Here is a 16,991-nt window from a genome sequence, read left to right as displayed (position 1 = left end):
TGAACGTATGTATTCGTCACTTAAATAATTACGTCTTGTATCATACATATGTAAATCCACCACCAGAATATTCCAACCGTGCTTGTGGCTCTACGAACGCCAACCAATCGGACGCATGTGTGGGAAGTAATCCCATCGACTGACACTTGTACAGCGCCAGTGCAATATTTACCAACTGTCCCAGAAAGTATACGAATTTCTGCACGAAAGTGTGAGTTCCTTCGATTACTTTAAACGCTGAAAAGAAGAAACGAAGGTTTACTTATTGTAACCGTGTTATATATTGTTATTTCATCGTGTAACATGAACACTGCGCACTCACTTTGTTGAAGAGTGAATAAAGCTTTCACCGGTCTGATAATCAACATTCCGACCATCATGATAGGGAATATCGATATGGAATTACCAGCCATGTACATTATAAATAAGTTCATCGCGACTTGTTTGAAGGGGCTCAACGCTAGCTCCCATGACTTTTTAATTACCAAATGATTGGAATCCGATTCTCTAATCGAGTCTACCGCGTGAAACAAGGCTACAGCAGGTGTGTAACCAGGCGGAGAGGTGATATCTGCATTTCTGTCTTGCTTGTTTCTATAAAAAAGAATTGTAAAGTTACATTGTTCTGTTTGAGATATTCGAAACAGACTGAAATATTCCTCTGAATTAATATTTTTAAAGTTACATTGTTCTGTTTGAGAAATTCAAAACAGACTGGAACTTTCCTCTGAATTAATATTTTTAAAGTTACATTGTTCTGTTTGAGAAATTCAAAACAGACTGGAACTTTCCTCTGAATTAATATTTTTAAAATTACATTGTTCTGTTTGAGAAATTTGAAGAAGACTGGAACATTCTTCTGAATTAATATTTCTAATAAATGTTTTAATATTTTTGTATACTTTAACTCTTTGCACTCGGATGCCCTCTCTGAAGGGACAAGAACAGTGATTGGTGATTACGGAGGTAAAACTTATTCCATCGTAGCTTTTTAAGAAATGCATGTTTTCAAGGGGTTTTCTGTTGAAGTGAAAATTTTCTATTGCTGAGAGACATTAGCAATAGAAACTAGTGCTATTTTAGTAATAGCTTCTATAGCTAAAAGATTACTATTTTAGCATTAACTTCTATAGCTAAAGGATTGTTATTTTAGCATTAACTTATATAGCTAAAGGATTGTTATTTTAGTAATAATTTCTATTGTTAGAATATTAATGTGTTGACAATAGCTTCTGAGCTAACATATTGCTATTTTAGCATTAACTTCTATAGCTAAAAGATTACTATTTTAGCATTAACTTCTATAGCTAAAGGATTGTTATTTTAGCATTAACTTATATAGCTAAAGGATTGTTCTTTTAGTAATAATTTCTATTGTTAGAATATTAATATGTTGACAATAGCTTCTGAGCTAAAAGATTGCTATTTTAGCATTAACTTCTATAGCTAAAAGATTACTATTTTAGCATTAACTTCTATAGCTAAAGGATTGTTATTTTAGCATTAACTTATATAGCTAAAGGATTGTTATTTTAGTGCTAATTTCTATTGTTAAAATATTAATATTTTGACAATAGCTTCTGAGCTAAAAGATTACTATTTTAGCATTAACTTCTATAGCTAAAAGATTGCTATTTTAGCATTAACTTCTATAGTTAAAAGATTGCTATTTTAGTAACAATTTCTATTGTTAAAATATTGATATTTTAGCAATAGAAGTTATTGTCAAAATATTGCTAAAATATTACTATTTTAGCAATAGCTTCTGTAGCTAAAATATTGCTATTGTAACAATAGCTTCTGAGCTAAAATATTGCTATTTTAGCAATAGCTTCTGAGCTAAAATATTGCTATTTTAGCATTAACTTATATAGCTAAAGGATTGTTATTTTAGTAATAATTTCTATTGTTAAAATATTAATATTTTGGCAATAGCTTTTGAGCTAAAATATTGCTATTTTAGCAATAGCTTCTGAGCTAAAATATTGCTATTTTAGCATTAACTTATATAGCTAAAGGATTGTTATTTTAGTAATAATTTCTATTGTTAAAATATTAATATTTTGGCAATAGCTTTTGAGCTAAAATATTGCTATTTTAGTGAAGGAAATTACTGTTGAAATATTGCTAAAATATTGCTATTTTAGCAGTAGAAGTTATTGTTGAAATATTGCTAAAATATTACTATTTTAGCAATAGCTTCTGTAGCTAAAATATTGTTATTTTAGCAGTAGAAGTTATTTTTAAAATATTGTTAAAATATTACTATCTTAGCAATAGTTTCTGAGCTAAAACATTGCTGTTATAGCAATAGCTTCCGAGCTAAAATGTTACTATTATAGCAATAGCTTCCGAGCTAAAATAATGCTAAAATATTGCTATTTTAACAATAGCTTCTGAGCTAAAACATTGTTATTATAGCAATAGCTTCCAAGCTAAAATATCGCTATTGTAGCAATAGCTTCTGAGCTAAAATATTGCTATTTCAGCAATAATTACTATATCTAAAATATTGCTATTTTAGCAATAATTACTATACCCAAAATATTACTATTTTAACAATAATTACTATACCTAAAGTATCATTATTTTAGCAATAGTTTCTATTGCTAACGTCCTGAAAGGAGCAGATTGCAAAGGGTCAACAAAGTAGTATACAACAACAGACGACAGTAAATAAAGCAAACCAATATAACCTCCACGTCCTTCAATTATCTAAACATGTACCAATTAATAAACAATAATTCTTATCAACGCATACACTTTACAAATTCAAATTATACAATCTGTAATCCGATCTAGACGAAAATTTCAAAAATAATCGCGATTGTCGATGAACAAAATATATTTATCGAATGATAAGGTTACTAACCTGTGAGAGAAATCCAAAGCCCATTTAGATCGTCTCATATTTTGCTTATTCGCTGTCATTATGTTATTAGAACGCGTAATTTGTTTACATCTAAGTTAAGATTGCAATTTTTATGCAAATCTGTCGCTGCTTACTTGTATTTTTCGTACAAGTGTATGACACGACTTATTATACTAAATACAACTATATATACACATGGCACGCTCGTAAAGATCGATTCTAATCGATTAAAGAAATTTGAAAATTCAAAACTTAAAAAGAACATCAATTTTGTACGAATAATTGAAACGTAGACTTGTATACAAAACAAAATTACTTAATCTTTACATTTTGTAATTTATGACAAAATTACTTAATCTTTATATTTTATAATTTACTACAAAATTACTTAATCTTTATACTTTGTAATTTACTACAAAATTACTTAATATTTATGCTTTATAATTTACTACAAAATTATTTTGTAATTTTGTTTTTATATATTGGTTACAACAGAATACGTGAACACAATTATACATTTGATATTTCGTTTATCCAACTTTTACAATGGAAAAACTTAACAGAAATCCTGCGTCCGATATTAAGGAATGTTTTAGAGAATATTCTTTGGAAGATAAAGTTACAGCGTTGAAAAATTTGCTAGAGCACAATGATAGATGCATAGAAAAGTTGCCAATACGCTTAACTAATATACGTAGGAGTAAAGAAATAGTTGGCGTAAGATTTGAGCATTCTATTTATTCTCACTTCCTTTGTAGTTCATTTAAAAAATTGCTTAATCGATACTGACAACGATACTATTATTTTCATATGGTATTTAATATATTATATTTATATATAACTAATATTTTATATTATTTTTTATATAATCGTTAATATATAGAAATATATGAGATTATTATGTATTTTATTAATTATATTTATCTCTTTTCTCTCATAGGTCATTTAAAAAATTGCTTAATCAATACTGACAACGATACTATTATTTTATATGGTATTTAATATACTATATTTATATATAACTAATATTTTATATTATATTTTATATAATCATCAATATGGAAATATGAGATGAGATTATTATGTATTTTACTAATTATGTTTATTTTCTCTTTTCTTATAGTTCATTTAAAAAATTACTTAATCAATATTGACAACGATACTATTATTTTATATGGTATTTAATATACTATATTTATATATAACTAATATTTTATATTATATTTTATATAATCGTCAATATGGAAATATATGAGATTATTATGCATTTTATTAACCATTTAAGGTAAAAGACTGTATACAAAATGTGCAGTTAAATTACGAAACACCATTTTAAACAATTATCTCTGAATTAAGAAACACATTTTATATAATTATCAATATGGAAATATATGAAATTATTATGTATTTTACTAATTATACTTATTCTCTCTTTTCTCATAGTTCATTTAAAAAATTGCTTAATCGATACTGACAATAATACCATTACTTTATATACTATTATTTATATATATCTAATATTTTATATTATATTTTATATAATAGTCAATATGGAAATATATGAGATTATTATGTATTTTACTAATTATATTTATTCTCTCTTCTCTCGTAGTTCATTTAAAAAATTGTTTAATCGATACTGACAATAATACTATTATTTTATATACTATTATTTATATATAACTAATATTTTATATTATATTTTACATAATTATCAATATGGAAATGTAAGAGATTGTTATGTATTTTATTAACCGTTTAAGGTAAAAGAATGTATACAGAATGTGCAGTTAAATCAAGAAACACCATTTTAAACAATTATCTCTAAATTAAGAAGAACATTTTATATATAATTATCAATATGGAAATATATAGGAAGTTATTATGTATTTTACTAATTATACTTATTCTCTCTTTTCTTATAGTTCATTTAAAAAATTGCTTAATCGATACTGACAATAATACTATTATTTTATATACTATTATTTATATATAACTAATATTTTATATTATATTTTATATAATAGTCAATATGGAAATATATGAGATTATTATGTATTTTATTAACTATTTAAGGTAAAAGAATGCTTGCAGTTAAATCAAGAAACACCATTTCAAACAATCATCTCTGAATTAAGAAACACGGTGATGAACAGCTATTGGAACAAAGAAATTGGTAAAACGCGTTATCAGATTTCAAATCTTCCAGTAGGAATGAATCCGTTAGAAGTGACTTTCGGAAGAAAACTGAAATCTGGTATAGAAACTATATTAGTTGCTATATTTTTGTTCAAGTTTAATACTATTCGCTAATTTTTATAATTCAAAGACATTTCTAAAGTGTCTCTTTGTAACATATATTTTCTGTTATTTTTAGAAGAAACTATGGCTGATATTCTTAAAGAGAGAGTAGAAAAGACCAACGGTTTGGAGCCGACTACTCTTGAGATGTACAAAAAGAGCCACAATAGTTATCTACCCGCAGAACAAATTAAAAGACAGTATGAAATGATGAATTGCTTATTAGATTTGTACAGTATAATATTTTAAATATACTTTTAGCTATAAGAAACCGTTTGATGAGAATTTCTGCTTTGGAGAATTTAAGAATAGCAACACCGAAGGTGTACGATTAAAGAGACTCTTAACATGGATGAACGCTGACTCTAATACATTAGTAAATTCGAATTTAGCAGATTTTATGGATCGCTCTTACCCTCGAGTTGGTGAAGTGAAGTAATGACTGCTATTATAATCATATCCGAATTATATTTAAGTTTTGTTAGCTGTAATGTCAAAAGCCAGAAGAACAATATTCATAATTAAGAATACATATAAATATAATAAGTAAGAATAAATAATTAAAAATAAATATAAATATAAATTAAAATATATATAGATTTTATTATTAATAGAAATTTGTAACTTGCAAATTAAAGTTATATTTTTATTTAGAAATATTAAAAACACCAACTCTAAAGTTAACTACTTAATAAATTTTATTTTCATCGAAAGTAGCATTTTCTAATCGGTTGAATTCTTTCAGGAATTTAAAGAATTCACATTTGTATATGAATATGATACACGGTAGAGTGGCTGAAAAAAGAGGACTGTCCGAGGAATTAAATATTTTAAGCGATTGCCCTTTAAACGATGAAGTAATAGCGCAACAAAATTATTTGAAGTATATAAATGGTTTACGTCAGAAATTCAAGAGGCGTGTTCCTGAAATTCCATTCGCAGATATTTATGAGGATTTATTATCACTTGACAAGGTGCTTTGTATTTATTTCGCTCTGCTGTACGAAGTTAAAAGCTTTTGAAAAATATTTTCTATACTGATTTCAATCATTTTTGTATACCATTTACAGAAGTGTACAAATGTGTTACCAGAGGACAAAATTCTTCTTACTTTAGCTAAATATCAAATATACATAAACGAAACATTGTTGTCACCTTTATTAGATCTTCTGGAAATACGTAAAGAAAAAAATGTAAAATACAGAGATTTATTAAATCTTCTGAACTGGAAATATGATTTTCCCACGTTACCAAAGATAGAAAGTAATGCACTATTAGTATTTTTTAACTTTCTTGTTTCTTACTAAAAAAAAATATTAATTATTTTGCCTATAAATAAATACTAGATAAACATGTATTAATATACTAGTATTATTAGTATCATACTATTGGTATTTTTAAGTATTATTAGTATTATTTTAGTACTATTAGTATTTTTAATTTTTTTGTTTCTTACTAAAAAAAAAAATAATCATTATTTTGCATATTTGCATATAAGTAAATACTAGATAAACATGTATTAATACGCTAGTACTATTAATATCGTGCTATTAGTATTTTTAAGTATTATTAGTATTTTTTAACTTTCTTATTTCTTACTAAAAAAAAAAATATTAATTATTTTGCATATAAATAAATACTAGATAAACATATAATTAATATGCTGTGATGAATTATGCAATTTTTTTAGAGATATCTTCAGAATGTCAACATTACAGCACTACATATAATACAACAATAGGAGAAGTAAACAAAATAGATATCAGAAGTTAGTATATTCTTTATACGAATCTCATTTTACTACTCTGCGTAGCTAACAATGTTACGCACAAGCTTTCGTATACGCATTCTTGTTGTTTTATCGCAGATATTGTAGCAGCAGGAATTTCATCTGAGGATTTAGACAAACATAACGCTTACAGTCTTATATTCCCAGACAATTTCACCAAACACGGTCTTAGCTACGTAGATCTCTCCAAAGTACGTTTAAAAATATTTCCACTTAAATCTCATATTTTTTAAATAATTATATTCCTAGCTTCGAAGTAAGGAAGAGATACGAAGCATATTCGAAAGCATTGGAGTCAAGTATTCTAACGATAACTTCGATTTGCTTTGGAAAGAAGGAACGAAAAGAAGCGGCAGTGATGGTGTGTCCATAGAGATTTTTCGAAACTTGCTTGATCAATATGATAATTTAATTTCTGACAGAAGTAATGAGAATTCGTAATATATTATTGAAATTTACATGGTAAATAAAATGATGCAGTAGATTTAAAAAATTATACTGCGTTTTTAACGCATATTTCATACAATTTTAGATTCAAATATTTGCTTAATATATCTATTGTACAAACAAACTAAAATTAATAAGTTTGGTAATTTCTTTTATATTCAGAATACAAAACATTATTATTATTATACTTCAAATCTTCTAAGTTCTTCATATTTTCTCTATATTGTCCAACTACTACATTATTTAATTAAACGTATAGTTTTACAATGTACAATATATATAATAGATATAAGTTAATATAAGACATTATTGTTATAGTACTTTAAATCTTCTAAACTATTCGCATTTCCTCTATACTATCCAACTACTACATTATTTAATTAAACGTATAGTTTTTATGTAAAAAATGTACATCAAAATCGACTATATACATATACAAACAATTAAGAAATACTAATAATCAGGTTTCAAGAATTTTGGTTTCTTCTGTCGTGGTTCGTGACTTTTATTATGTTTTCTAAACGACCTTTCATTCTTGTGCTCAGCTTTTACGATCTTTCTATAGTTCTTCCAGTTCTCAGCCATTTGTTCTTCAGATATGTCTGCCTCTTCTTTCGGTTTTACTTTAACGGTTTCGTTGCTCCGTTCTTCCTCCATCAGTTTCTCTATCTCAGGATTCATTCCTTGAAAACTTACCCTACCGTCGATCAGCTTCTCGCAGAACACGTAGCTCGGTTCGATAATAAATCTTTCTCTTAAATCAAAAGTAAACAGATCATTTTAATTACGTGTTTCAGAATTTTGGGAACTGGTTAACGTCCGCTCTTTCTTGCTTTTCATTAGGTTTAATTAATCGTTTACATTGTAAGCTGTTATTTTTAAGAGAATTCAAGTATTTTTCTGGGTAGAAGCAAAAAGTTTTGATAAAAGTGGAGAGTTACTATTTGAATAATAGCGAAGAAGTAATTAGAGTTGCAAAAAGGTAGACGAGCTATTGCAATAGTAAATTTTGGCAATTCTCCACTTTTTTGAACGACGCAAACGAGTTAATATATAATAATTGATAGGCGAAGATCTCAAATATAGACAGAAACTAAATTTGAATTTAAACAAATCAACTGCAAACGCATTAGTCAAAATATAATATGTTTATGATTGAAAAGAACTTACGATTCTTTTTTCATACGCTTTGTCAATTCATTTCCAAAATACTCTTCGCCCTCCTCCTGAAACTGCTGCTTTTCCACTTTCTCCTTGGTTCGTTTCATAAACTATCGAATAAACGATAATTTAGTCAAATGAAAGAAAATTTTATGTGATGTTTAATGTTATGTGAAGTTTATACATATTTATGTGATGTTTAAGATTCTAACCTCTTCAACTTACTTTCATTTCCAAGATACTTTTCGATAACTTCGCTCTGTTCGAACTCATTTTCTCGGCTTTTTTAAATAAATATAACGAACAATAATAGTTGCGTGTCGTACAGATTAAATTCGAATAAAATGGTGTCGTCAGAAACGTCAACTTTGGCGTTACACGTGCTAGAGCGGAGAGAGGTCGATAATGTGGATTGTTCATGTATCGACAGTTTTCATTGATAAATGAAATTTCGATTTTAACGATATGGTGTTTGGCTGTTGTGCGCATGCGCACATATAGTAAGCTGTGCGCATGCGCGCGTATAGGAAGCTGTGCGCATGCGCGTGTATAGTAAGCTGTGCGCATGCGCGAGTATAAGAAGCTGTGCGCATGCGCGCGTATATTAAGCTAGTTATGCGCATGCGCGCGAAGAAGAGCGCGATCGCTCCCGCAGTGTGGACTCTGACGTATTAGTGGAAGGTTTATTTTTCTTTTACTCTGCGTGTATTATGTTTGAAAATCCAAATAATAAAGTAAAGAAATAGGATCTTGTCAAGTTTTCGAATAAATTTTTCATTTACACACGTTGGTTTCCTTGTAAACGATTTTAAGACTATTCTCTGGAGCTGCATTCCCACTAATTTCCGTTTATGAGCCGCCATTGGTCTACACGCATAAAATATTGTCATGTATATAAATATATTTGTGTTCATGTATTGAGGTGTATATATTATTATTAGATATTATTTTAATCTGTAATCTATTATCCCATATATTATAATTATTTCATAATAATTTTATTTAAAAAATTTTTTTATTTTTTATTTATTAAAAAAATATAGATTAAAAAATAATAATATATATATTATTATAATATAAATAATAATATATATTAGTAATAAATAATAATATATATATTAGTAATAAATAATAATATATATATTATTATTTTTTATTGTAGCGCAGATATGATGGAAACAATATGATATCATTGTAAAAAGAATATATTAAATGTAATAGAATATAATTACAATGATGTATATAATAATAGAATAATTATGATTGTGTATTAAGTGATATTGATTATAGATTAAATATAATAGGATAATTAATTAAACATATACAAAATGGTGTTCTACAAAATTTTAGACTTTTTGTCTCATTATCGGTTTATTCAAATGTTTACATTTGTTCATACTTATAAACGAAAAACATATAGTATATATATATAGTATAATACTAGGAACAGATAAATGCAGATGAATTTAATGATCTTTTAGTCGCATCTGTTTTCGTTTCATCGAACCGTTTAAATCTTGAAATCTTTAACGGTCAGATAGAAAAGTATATACCAACTTTTTATCAAGATAGTATAAGTAGATCAATATTCTACAGTTCTCTCCTTTATTTACTGTTTATGTACTAATAGAAGAAGGAAATTTTAGTTATTTTTATGTATTTTTAGTTGAGATGCATAAATGGTAACATACATATAAATAATACAGAATTTATCTTGATGAATAAAGTACAAAATAATTGTCATTTAATAATCAAAAAACATTTTCGATTTAAGTCGAATTCAGCCAAAATCAGTCATTTGACTGCTCTCATAGGTTTAGTATTAAAAGGTTGAAATTTAAAGCTTTGTTATATTCAGAAAACGTCTTATTTTCAATTAAAGTCTCAAAAGCGGTCATTTGACTGCTTTAATAGGTTTATATAATATTAAAAAATTGAAATTCAGAGCTTGTTACACTTAATTTTAAGTTTAGTGTTAAAAAAGTTGAAATTCAAAGCTTGTTGTATTCAGAAAACGTCTTACTTTTTATTAAAGTCTCAAATGCAGTCATTTGACCGCTCTGATAGGTTTATATAATATTAAAAAGTTGAAATTTAAAGCTTGTTACACTTAATTTTAAGTTTAGTATTAAAAAAGTTGAAATTCAAAGCTTGTTGTTTTCAGAAAACGTCTTACTTTTTATTAAAATCCCAAGAGCGGTCATTTGATCACTCTGCTAGATATATATAATATTAAAAAGTTGAAATTTAAAGCTTGTTATATTCAGAAAACGTCTTACTTTTTACTAAAGTCTCAAAAGCAGTCATTTGACCGCTCTGATAGATTTATATAATATTAAAAAGTTGAAATTTAAAGCTTGTTACACTTAATTTTAAGTTTAGTATTAAAAAAGTTGAAATTCAAAGCTTGTTGTTTTCAGAAAACGTCTTACTTTTTATTAAAATCCCAAGAGCGGTCATTTGATCACTCTGCTAGATATATATAATATTAAAAAGTTGAAATTTAAAGCTTGTTATATTCAGAAAACGTCTTACTTTTTACTAAAGTCTCAAAAGCAGTCATTTGACCGCTCTGATAGATTTATATAATATTAAAAAATTGAAATTTAGAACTTGTTTCGTTCAGAAAACGTCTTATTTTCAATCAGAGTCCAAAAAACGGACATTTGACTGCTCTGATAGATATACATAATATTAAAAAATTGAGATTTAAGGCTCGTTGTATACAGAAAACAACAAATAGAAAATTGTATACCAATTTTTTATTGAAATAGTATATAAGTAGATCAATATATTTTACAATTCCCTCCATTATTTGTTTACTTCGCTCTGTTCGAACTCATTTTCTCACCTTTTTAAAAAAAAAGGTGAAAAAATATAGCGCAAATTAAATACAAATACAAATTAAATCCAAATAAATTAAATTAAATTCAAATAAAATGATATCATTGGAAACATCAACTTTGGTGTTACACGTGCTAGAGTAAAGAAAGGTCGATAATGTAGGCTGGTCACGTATCGACAGTTCTCACTGATAAATGAAATTTCAATTTTATTCATATCAATGTATATCTTTAGATTAATAATATTATTGATAACACAATACTGCTCGTAATAATCGATTCGTATGACATGATTTTTTTTATTTACAGATATAAAGCTTTATATAATTTTTATGTTACATTTGGTAGGTTTATATCATTTTTATGTTACAATTTGATTTATGAAATGTTCGTTAACTACAGACTGTACTAATTTATTCCTTTTCCTTCTCCGATTTCTTTGCTGATGGATTTTCCTAGAATATATGAGAACTGCATTATAATACGAGATTGCAAAATGGTCATTGGTCTGCGTGTTATTAACATTCAATGATAATTACATTTAAAGCGAGCATGAGTAAATATGAAGAGGATATTAGTGGAAAGGAATAAAGTTACGTGGAATGGAAGGGTGTACCTATAATTGTACATCTATTTAATCAATCATTTTTAGCTCTTTGAATTTTTTCCTTCTACGGCAGAGGTTTCTTTCAATTTTATCAAGTCTGCTGATTTTGGGTCCTTTTTGGTGGGATGAAATGAAATGTAGCGGGCTTCTGATAAGTCATCTTCGTGAACTCTTCCAAGAACTATATGATAAAAGCTATCGTAAAGAGATTGATTTTGAGATATATTGAATTTTGTTTTTAGAAAGAATTCATCATCGAAGACACCTTTAACAGAAGTTTCTTGGTCTTTGAGATTTTTTTTTCTATTATAAATATTAATAAACTTTAATTTTTTATCTCAAAGAAGTCTTAATTAAATGAATTTTTTTTATGAATATTATATTAAAAATTTTAATACAAGGTTCTTGTTCTTTAAGATTTCTTTTTTATGAATATTATATTAAATATTCTAACACAATTTTTTGTTTTTTAAGATTTTTTTTTAATGAATATTATATTAAATATTATAACACAAATTTCTTGTTCTTTGAGATTTTTTTTAATATTGTATTAAATATTCTATCACAAATTTTTTGTTCTTTGAAATTTTTTTTTAATATTGTATTAAATATTCTATCACAAATTTTTTGTTCTTTGAAATTTTTTTTTAATATTGTATTAAATATTCTATCACAAATTTTTTGTTCTTAGAAATTTTTTTTTTATATTGCATTATATATTCTAACATAAATTTCTTGTTCTTTGAGATTTTTTTCTTAAAAATATTATATTAAATTTAGTATATTAATTTTAATTTTCCTTTATGAATATTATATTCAATTTTAGTTTTTTTATATTAAAAGTATATTAATTATAGTTCTTTTAATTAATATTATATTAAATATATTAGCAAAAGTTTCCTGGTCTTTGAGATTTTTTTTTTATATTATAAATATTAATAAACCTTAACTTTTTATCTCAAAGAAGCCTTAATTTTATGAACTTTTTTTCTATGAATATTATATTCAGTTTTAATTTTTTTTTTATATTAAAAGTATATTAATTATAGTTTTTTTTATGAATATTATATTAAATATTTTAACACAAGTTTCTTGGTCCCTGAAATTTTTTTTTTATATTATAAATATTAATAAACTTTAATCTTTATCTCAAAGAAGCCTTAATTTTATGAATTTTTTTCTATGAATATTGTATTTAATTTTTATTTTTTTTTATATTATAAATATTAATAATCTTTCATTTTTTATCTCAAAGAAGCCTTAATTTTATGAATTTTTTTCTGTGAATATTGTATTCAATTAAAATTTTTTTTTATATTAAAATTATATTAATTATAGTTTTTTTTATAAATATTACATTAACACTTTGGTGACCGCTCACACAACATGTGTGTGATGCTATTGTCAAGAGTTATTGGACGATAGCACATTTTGTTTGATTAATTATGAATGTAAGCCACGTAGACTAAAATGTGGCCACTAAAGTGTTAAAAATATTCTAACACGAGTTTCTTATTCTCTCACATTTTTTTGTTATGAATATTATGTACTTATTGCAAAGTTAAGTATGTATTACTGTAAAATATGCTATAAGGAGTAATGGCGAACCATATTGACATGATTACAAGGTGTAAGGAGGGATGATGCAATGAAACAATTTTGTTTTTGCATCCTACCTCCGCCTTATCAGTTGTGCTGGATGTTTTCTCGAAAGGTCGAATCAACATGCGAAAATACTCTGACTCAGTAATACTCTTTAGCATTGGAAATTCATCTAACGAAGTTTCCTTTTTGGCGTCCCCTGGTTTCACTGAAATTTTTAACACACTTGGATATTCACCAACTAAAGTCGCATCATTTTTCTTGATGAATTGTAATACATTTTGTACCTTTTTGTAACTCAATTTAGTTTAACGATTACTTGAGAAAATTAAAGTATTAAAGTAATGTATAGTATAATAATAATTATAGCAATAAATCTTACATTCTTTGTAAGATTTTTTACATCGCTCGCCATTCAGATGTGTTCTTAATTTATATTCTTTTTTAAATTAAATTAAGCGATGTAAAAAATGTAAGAAAAGAATGAAAAGAATGTAAGATTTATTGCTACAATTGCAGGACATTTTCTCAAAAGGTCGAGTCAACATGCGAAAATATTCTGACTCAGTAATTGGAAATTCATCTAACAAAATTTCCTTTTTGGTGTCCCCTGGCTTCACTGAAATTTTTAATGCACTTTGATTTTCATCAGCTAAAGTCGCATGATTTCTCTTTACAATTGTAGAACAAACTTCATGAATTGTAATATGTTTTGTACCTTTTTGTAACTCGATTAAGTTTAACGATTACTTGAGAAAATTAAAATATTAAAATATCAAAGTAATATATAGTATAATAATAATTATAGTAATAAATCTTGCTCGCCATTCTCTTAATTTAATTTAAAAGAAAATTTAAATTAAATTAAGAATTAAGAATTAAGAATTAAGTTAAAACTTAATATAAATTAAATTAAGAATTAAGAATTAGTTTAAGACTTAATATAAATTAAATTAAGAATTAAGAATTAATTTAAAATTTAATATAAATTAAACTAAGAATTAGTAATTAATTTAAAACTTAATATAAATTAAATTAAGAATCAAGAATTAGTTTAAAACTTAATTTAAATTAAATTAAAAATTAAGAATTAAGAATTAGTTTAAAACTTAATTTTAAATATAGAAAAATATGTTTTCTTCTTAAACTGATAATAAAGAAAATTACGTACCACCGTAAATAAAATTGTAGCTAATATTTCCATAACGTTCCACAGCGCTAACTGCTTCCTTCGCTTCCTTGGGGAAGCAAACGCATCCAACGATACCAGCCCCAGTAGCCGTGTAAAATAATCGCTTAATCATGCCTCCTCTGAGACCCAATACCAATCCAGACAAACCACCGATACCAACAGCCCCCACTCGTGGCAACATATTAGCTTCGTCTTGCAGATAATCAATTACGTCTGCAGAAATTTGAAAACAGTATCTTTTATGCAACGTTACGCTTCGATCGAATTAACATTCATATAATATATTAATACATACATTTAAAATTTTCAAAGGTGCTCGATACCTCACTAGAAACCCTGTCCAATGTAAGCTTTACCTCGCCAACCGTTTGACGTACTTTTCTAATGTTGTCCTCGACGATAGAAGGATATTGCACGCTGCAAAGTATTCTAATCATTTTCTTATGTTGCAGGTGTAATACAAGGATAAAAATACATTCATCAATACGAAATTACTTGCGCTTTACCATGGCATCTGCTTAGAATACCCATCTTCCGTTGGATAAATGGGCAGCTCGGACGGCCTTATTAACTTCTTCTCTTCGTTGTGGCAGGGTTTCGGAGGATCTTCTGGATTCGGTTTCATCACTGGTACAGCAGCGCATAGTCCGCACGGCATCAAGAATTTCTTAAACAACTTCATCCAAACATATATTCGAATTCTGTTCCTCGTATCAAAACGACAAGATATAAATTACTTTTATTTAATCAAAAAACTTATTACGATTATATTCTTTACTAGAATTAACAGAAACTTTGTGTATACAATTTTTTTATATCTTAATATTTATTCAGAAGCGAAACCAGGGACAGAAAAAAATAAAACACACTTTAGTTTAATAACAAGTAAAAGAAGATTATTTTTATTTAATTCAATTAAGATTTTAAGACTTATTTACATTTATTACAATCATATTCGATACCAGAATTAACAGAAACTTGGTCAAATAATTTTTTTATGTTTTGCTGTTTGTTCAGAGGTGAAACCAGGGACAGAAAAAAATAAAATACACTTTAATTTAATAATAGATAAGAGAAAAAATATTGTAAAATAAATATGATAATTAATAACAGTCAGCAGTTGGATCAATGTCTGTTGCAATCTCATAATTACCATCGTTCGTTGCATTTTTAAGTCTGACTGTTAAATTGGTAAATTCTCTGATGGACCTGCTGGTTTCATTCACAAATAATATTTAACCATTATTCCTAGAATGATAATTCAGCCGAGCAGAAGAAAATTTTGGCAAATTAATGGAGCGACACCTAGCGTTGGTTTCTGAAGGTACATTCGAAAGAAGAAATAGCTGGAGAACGTTCATTCTTCTTTGAATTGTATTAAAAGAAATATGTTATCATATGAAGAACTTTCCATGCAGGAATTTGATCAGATGTTTCTTATTATTTATATTTATATTTCTCTAATTTGTGCATATAATTAAAATAGTTTGTATGAACTTAAAATATCAACTTCAAGATTATTCTATACTTAGAAAAAATTAAGTTCAAAATTATTCTATACTTTAAAAATATCAATTTCAAAATTATTCTAATAATTTAACTTTAAAAATATCAACTTCAAAATTATTCTAATAATTTAACTTTAAAAATATCAACTTCAAAGTTATTTTATACTTTAAAAATATCAACTTCAAAATTATTCTATACTTTAAAAATATCAATTTCAAAATTATTCTAATAATTAAACTTTAAAAATATCAACTTCAAAATTATTCTAATAATTAAACTTTAAAAATATCAACTTCAAAATTATTCTATACTTTATAATTCTATAGTTTAACATTTACAAACAAATATTGAATTAGCATAGTACATTTTGGTAGAAATATAATTATAAAATAACATGAGATACATACCTACCAGACTTTCATTCAATATTAACAAAAATTTATACAAAAACTGATGCAGAATTTAATTACCAAAATCGAATATTTTCGTGATTACGAAAGTAAAATTTATTCCACCGCAGATTTTTAAGAAATGTATGTTTTCAAGGGGTTTACTGTTGAAGTGGAAATTTTCTATTGCTGGGAGACATTAGCAATAGAAACTATTGCTATTTTATAGCTAAAAGATTGCTATTTTAGTAATAATTGCTATTGTTAAAGTATTGATAT

The 16,991-nt window shown here is 26.1% G+C and overlaps 4 protein-coding genes across 4 annotated transcripts; 1 reads left to right on the top strand and 3 right to left on the bottom strand.

The window, feature by feature from the left end:
• Window positions 1-5: 5 nt before the first annotated feature.
• Window positions 6-2,966, bottom strand: Emc4 (ER membrane protein complex subunit 4). Its single transcript, XM_076906834.1, has 3 exons — window positions 2,873-2,966; window positions 323-594; window positions 6-237 (listed from the first exon to the last, which is right to left on the bottom strand). The coding sequence occupies exons 1-3, from the start codon at window positions 2,929-2,931 to the stop codon at window positions 41-43; spliced, it is 528 nt and encodes a 175-aa protein (XP_076762949.1). The 5' UTR covers window positions 2,932-2,966; the 3' UTR covers window positions 6-40.
• A 452-nt stretch (window positions 2,967-3,418) lies between these two features.
• On the top strand, window positions 3,419-7,537 carry LOC143430487 (EF-hand domain-containing family member B). Its single transcript, XM_076906798.1, has 10 exons — window positions 3,419-3,589; window positions 4,949-5,129; window positions 5,250-5,373; window positions 5,435-5,549; window positions 5,929-6,147; window positions 6,244-6,436; window positions 6,864-6,941; window positions 7,041-7,153; window positions 7,212-7,386; window positions 7,443-7,537. Exons 1-10 carry the CDS (start codon window positions 3,419-3,421, stop codon window positions 7,535-7,537), a joined length of 1,464 nt encoding a protein of 487 aa, XP_076762913.1.
• A 240-nt stretch (window positions 7,538-7,777) lies between these two features.
• Mpp6 (M-phase phosphoprotein 6) lies at window positions 7,778-8,963 on the bottom strand. Its single transcript, XM_076906781.1, has 3 exons — window positions 8,796-8,963; window positions 8,580-8,680; window positions 7,778-8,163 (listed from the first exon to the last, which is right to left on the bottom strand). Exons 1-3 carry the CDS (start codon window positions 8,841-8,843, stop codon window positions 7,863-7,865), a joined length of 450 nt encoding a protein of 149 aa, XP_076762896.1. The 5' UTR covers window positions 8,844-8,963; the 3' UTR covers window positions 7,778-7,862.
• A 2,794-nt stretch (window positions 8,964-11,757) lies between these two features.
• Mic26-27 (MICOS complex subunit 26/27) lies at window positions 11,758-15,997 on the bottom strand. The gene is made up of 6 exons (XM_076906774.1): window positions 15,968-15,997; window positions 15,321-15,490; window positions 15,110-15,231; window positions 14,794-15,027; window positions 13,697-13,830; window positions 11,758-11,868 (listed from the first exon to the last, which is right to left on the bottom strand). The coding sequence occupies exons 1-6, from the start codon at window positions 15,980-15,982 to the stop codon at window positions 11,827-11,829; spliced, it is 717 nt and encodes a 238-aa protein (XP_076762889.1). The 5' UTR covers window positions 15,983-15,997; the 3' UTR covers window positions 11,758-11,826.
• Window positions 15,998-16,991: the final 994 nt, after the last annotated feature.

The sequence above is a fragment of the Xylocopa sonorina genome, chromosome 14, assembly GCF_050948175.1.
Source record: "Xylocopa sonorina isolate GNS202 chromosome 14, iyXylSono1_principal, whole genome shotgun sequence".
Lineage (NCBI taxonomy): Eukaryota > Metazoa > Arthropoda > Insecta > Hymenoptera > Apidae > Xylocopa > Xylocopa sonorina.
This window is presented reverse-complemented; position numbering and strand designations above follow the sequence as displayed.

Coding starts and splice junctions, on each gene's coding strand:
- Emc4 (XM_076906834.1), bottom strand. CDS start 2,931: ATGACAGCGAATAAGCAAAATATGAGACGATCTAAATGGGCTTTGGAT. Junction 595..2,872: donor GCTTTGGATTTCTCTCACAG/GTTAGTAACCTT, acceptor TCTTTTTTATAG/AAACAAGCAAGACAGAAATG. Junction 238..322: donor TTTATTCACTCTTCAACAAA/GTGAGTGCGCAG, acceptor TCTTCTTTTCAG/CGTTTAAAGTAATCGAAGGA.
- LOC143430487 (XM_076906798.1), top strand. CDS start 3,419: ATGGAAAAACTTAACAGAAATCCTGCGTCCGATATTAAGGAATGTTTT. Junction 5,550..5,928: donor ACGCTGACTCTAATACATTA/GTAAATTCGAAT, acceptor AGGAATTTAAAG/AATTCACATTTGTATATGAA. Junction 6,437..6,863: donor CACGTTACCAAAGATAGAAA/GTAATGCACTAT, acceptor CAATTTTTTTAG/AGATATCTTCAGAATGTCAA.
- Mpp6 (XM_076906781.1), bottom strand. CDS start 8,843: ATGAGTTCGAACAGAGCGAAGTTATCGAAAAGTATCTTGGAAATGAAA. Junction 8,681..8,795: donor AAAGTATCTTGGAAATGAAA/GTAAGTTGAAGA, acceptor TTTATTCGATAG/TTTATGAAACGAACCAAGGA. Junction 8,164..8,579: donor AAGCGTATGAAAAAAGAATC/GTAAGTTCTTTT, acceptor TTTTGATTTAAG/AGAAAGATTTATTATCGAAC.
- Mic26-27 (XM_076906774.1), bottom strand. Junction 15,232..15,320: donor TATTCTAAGCAGATGCCATG/GTAAAGCGCAAG, acceptor AATACTTTGCAG/CGTGCAATATCCTTCTATCG. Junction 13,831..14,793: donor CTACAATTTTATTTACGGTG/GTACGTAATTTT, acceptor TAAAAATTTCAG/TGAAACCAGGGGACGCCAAA.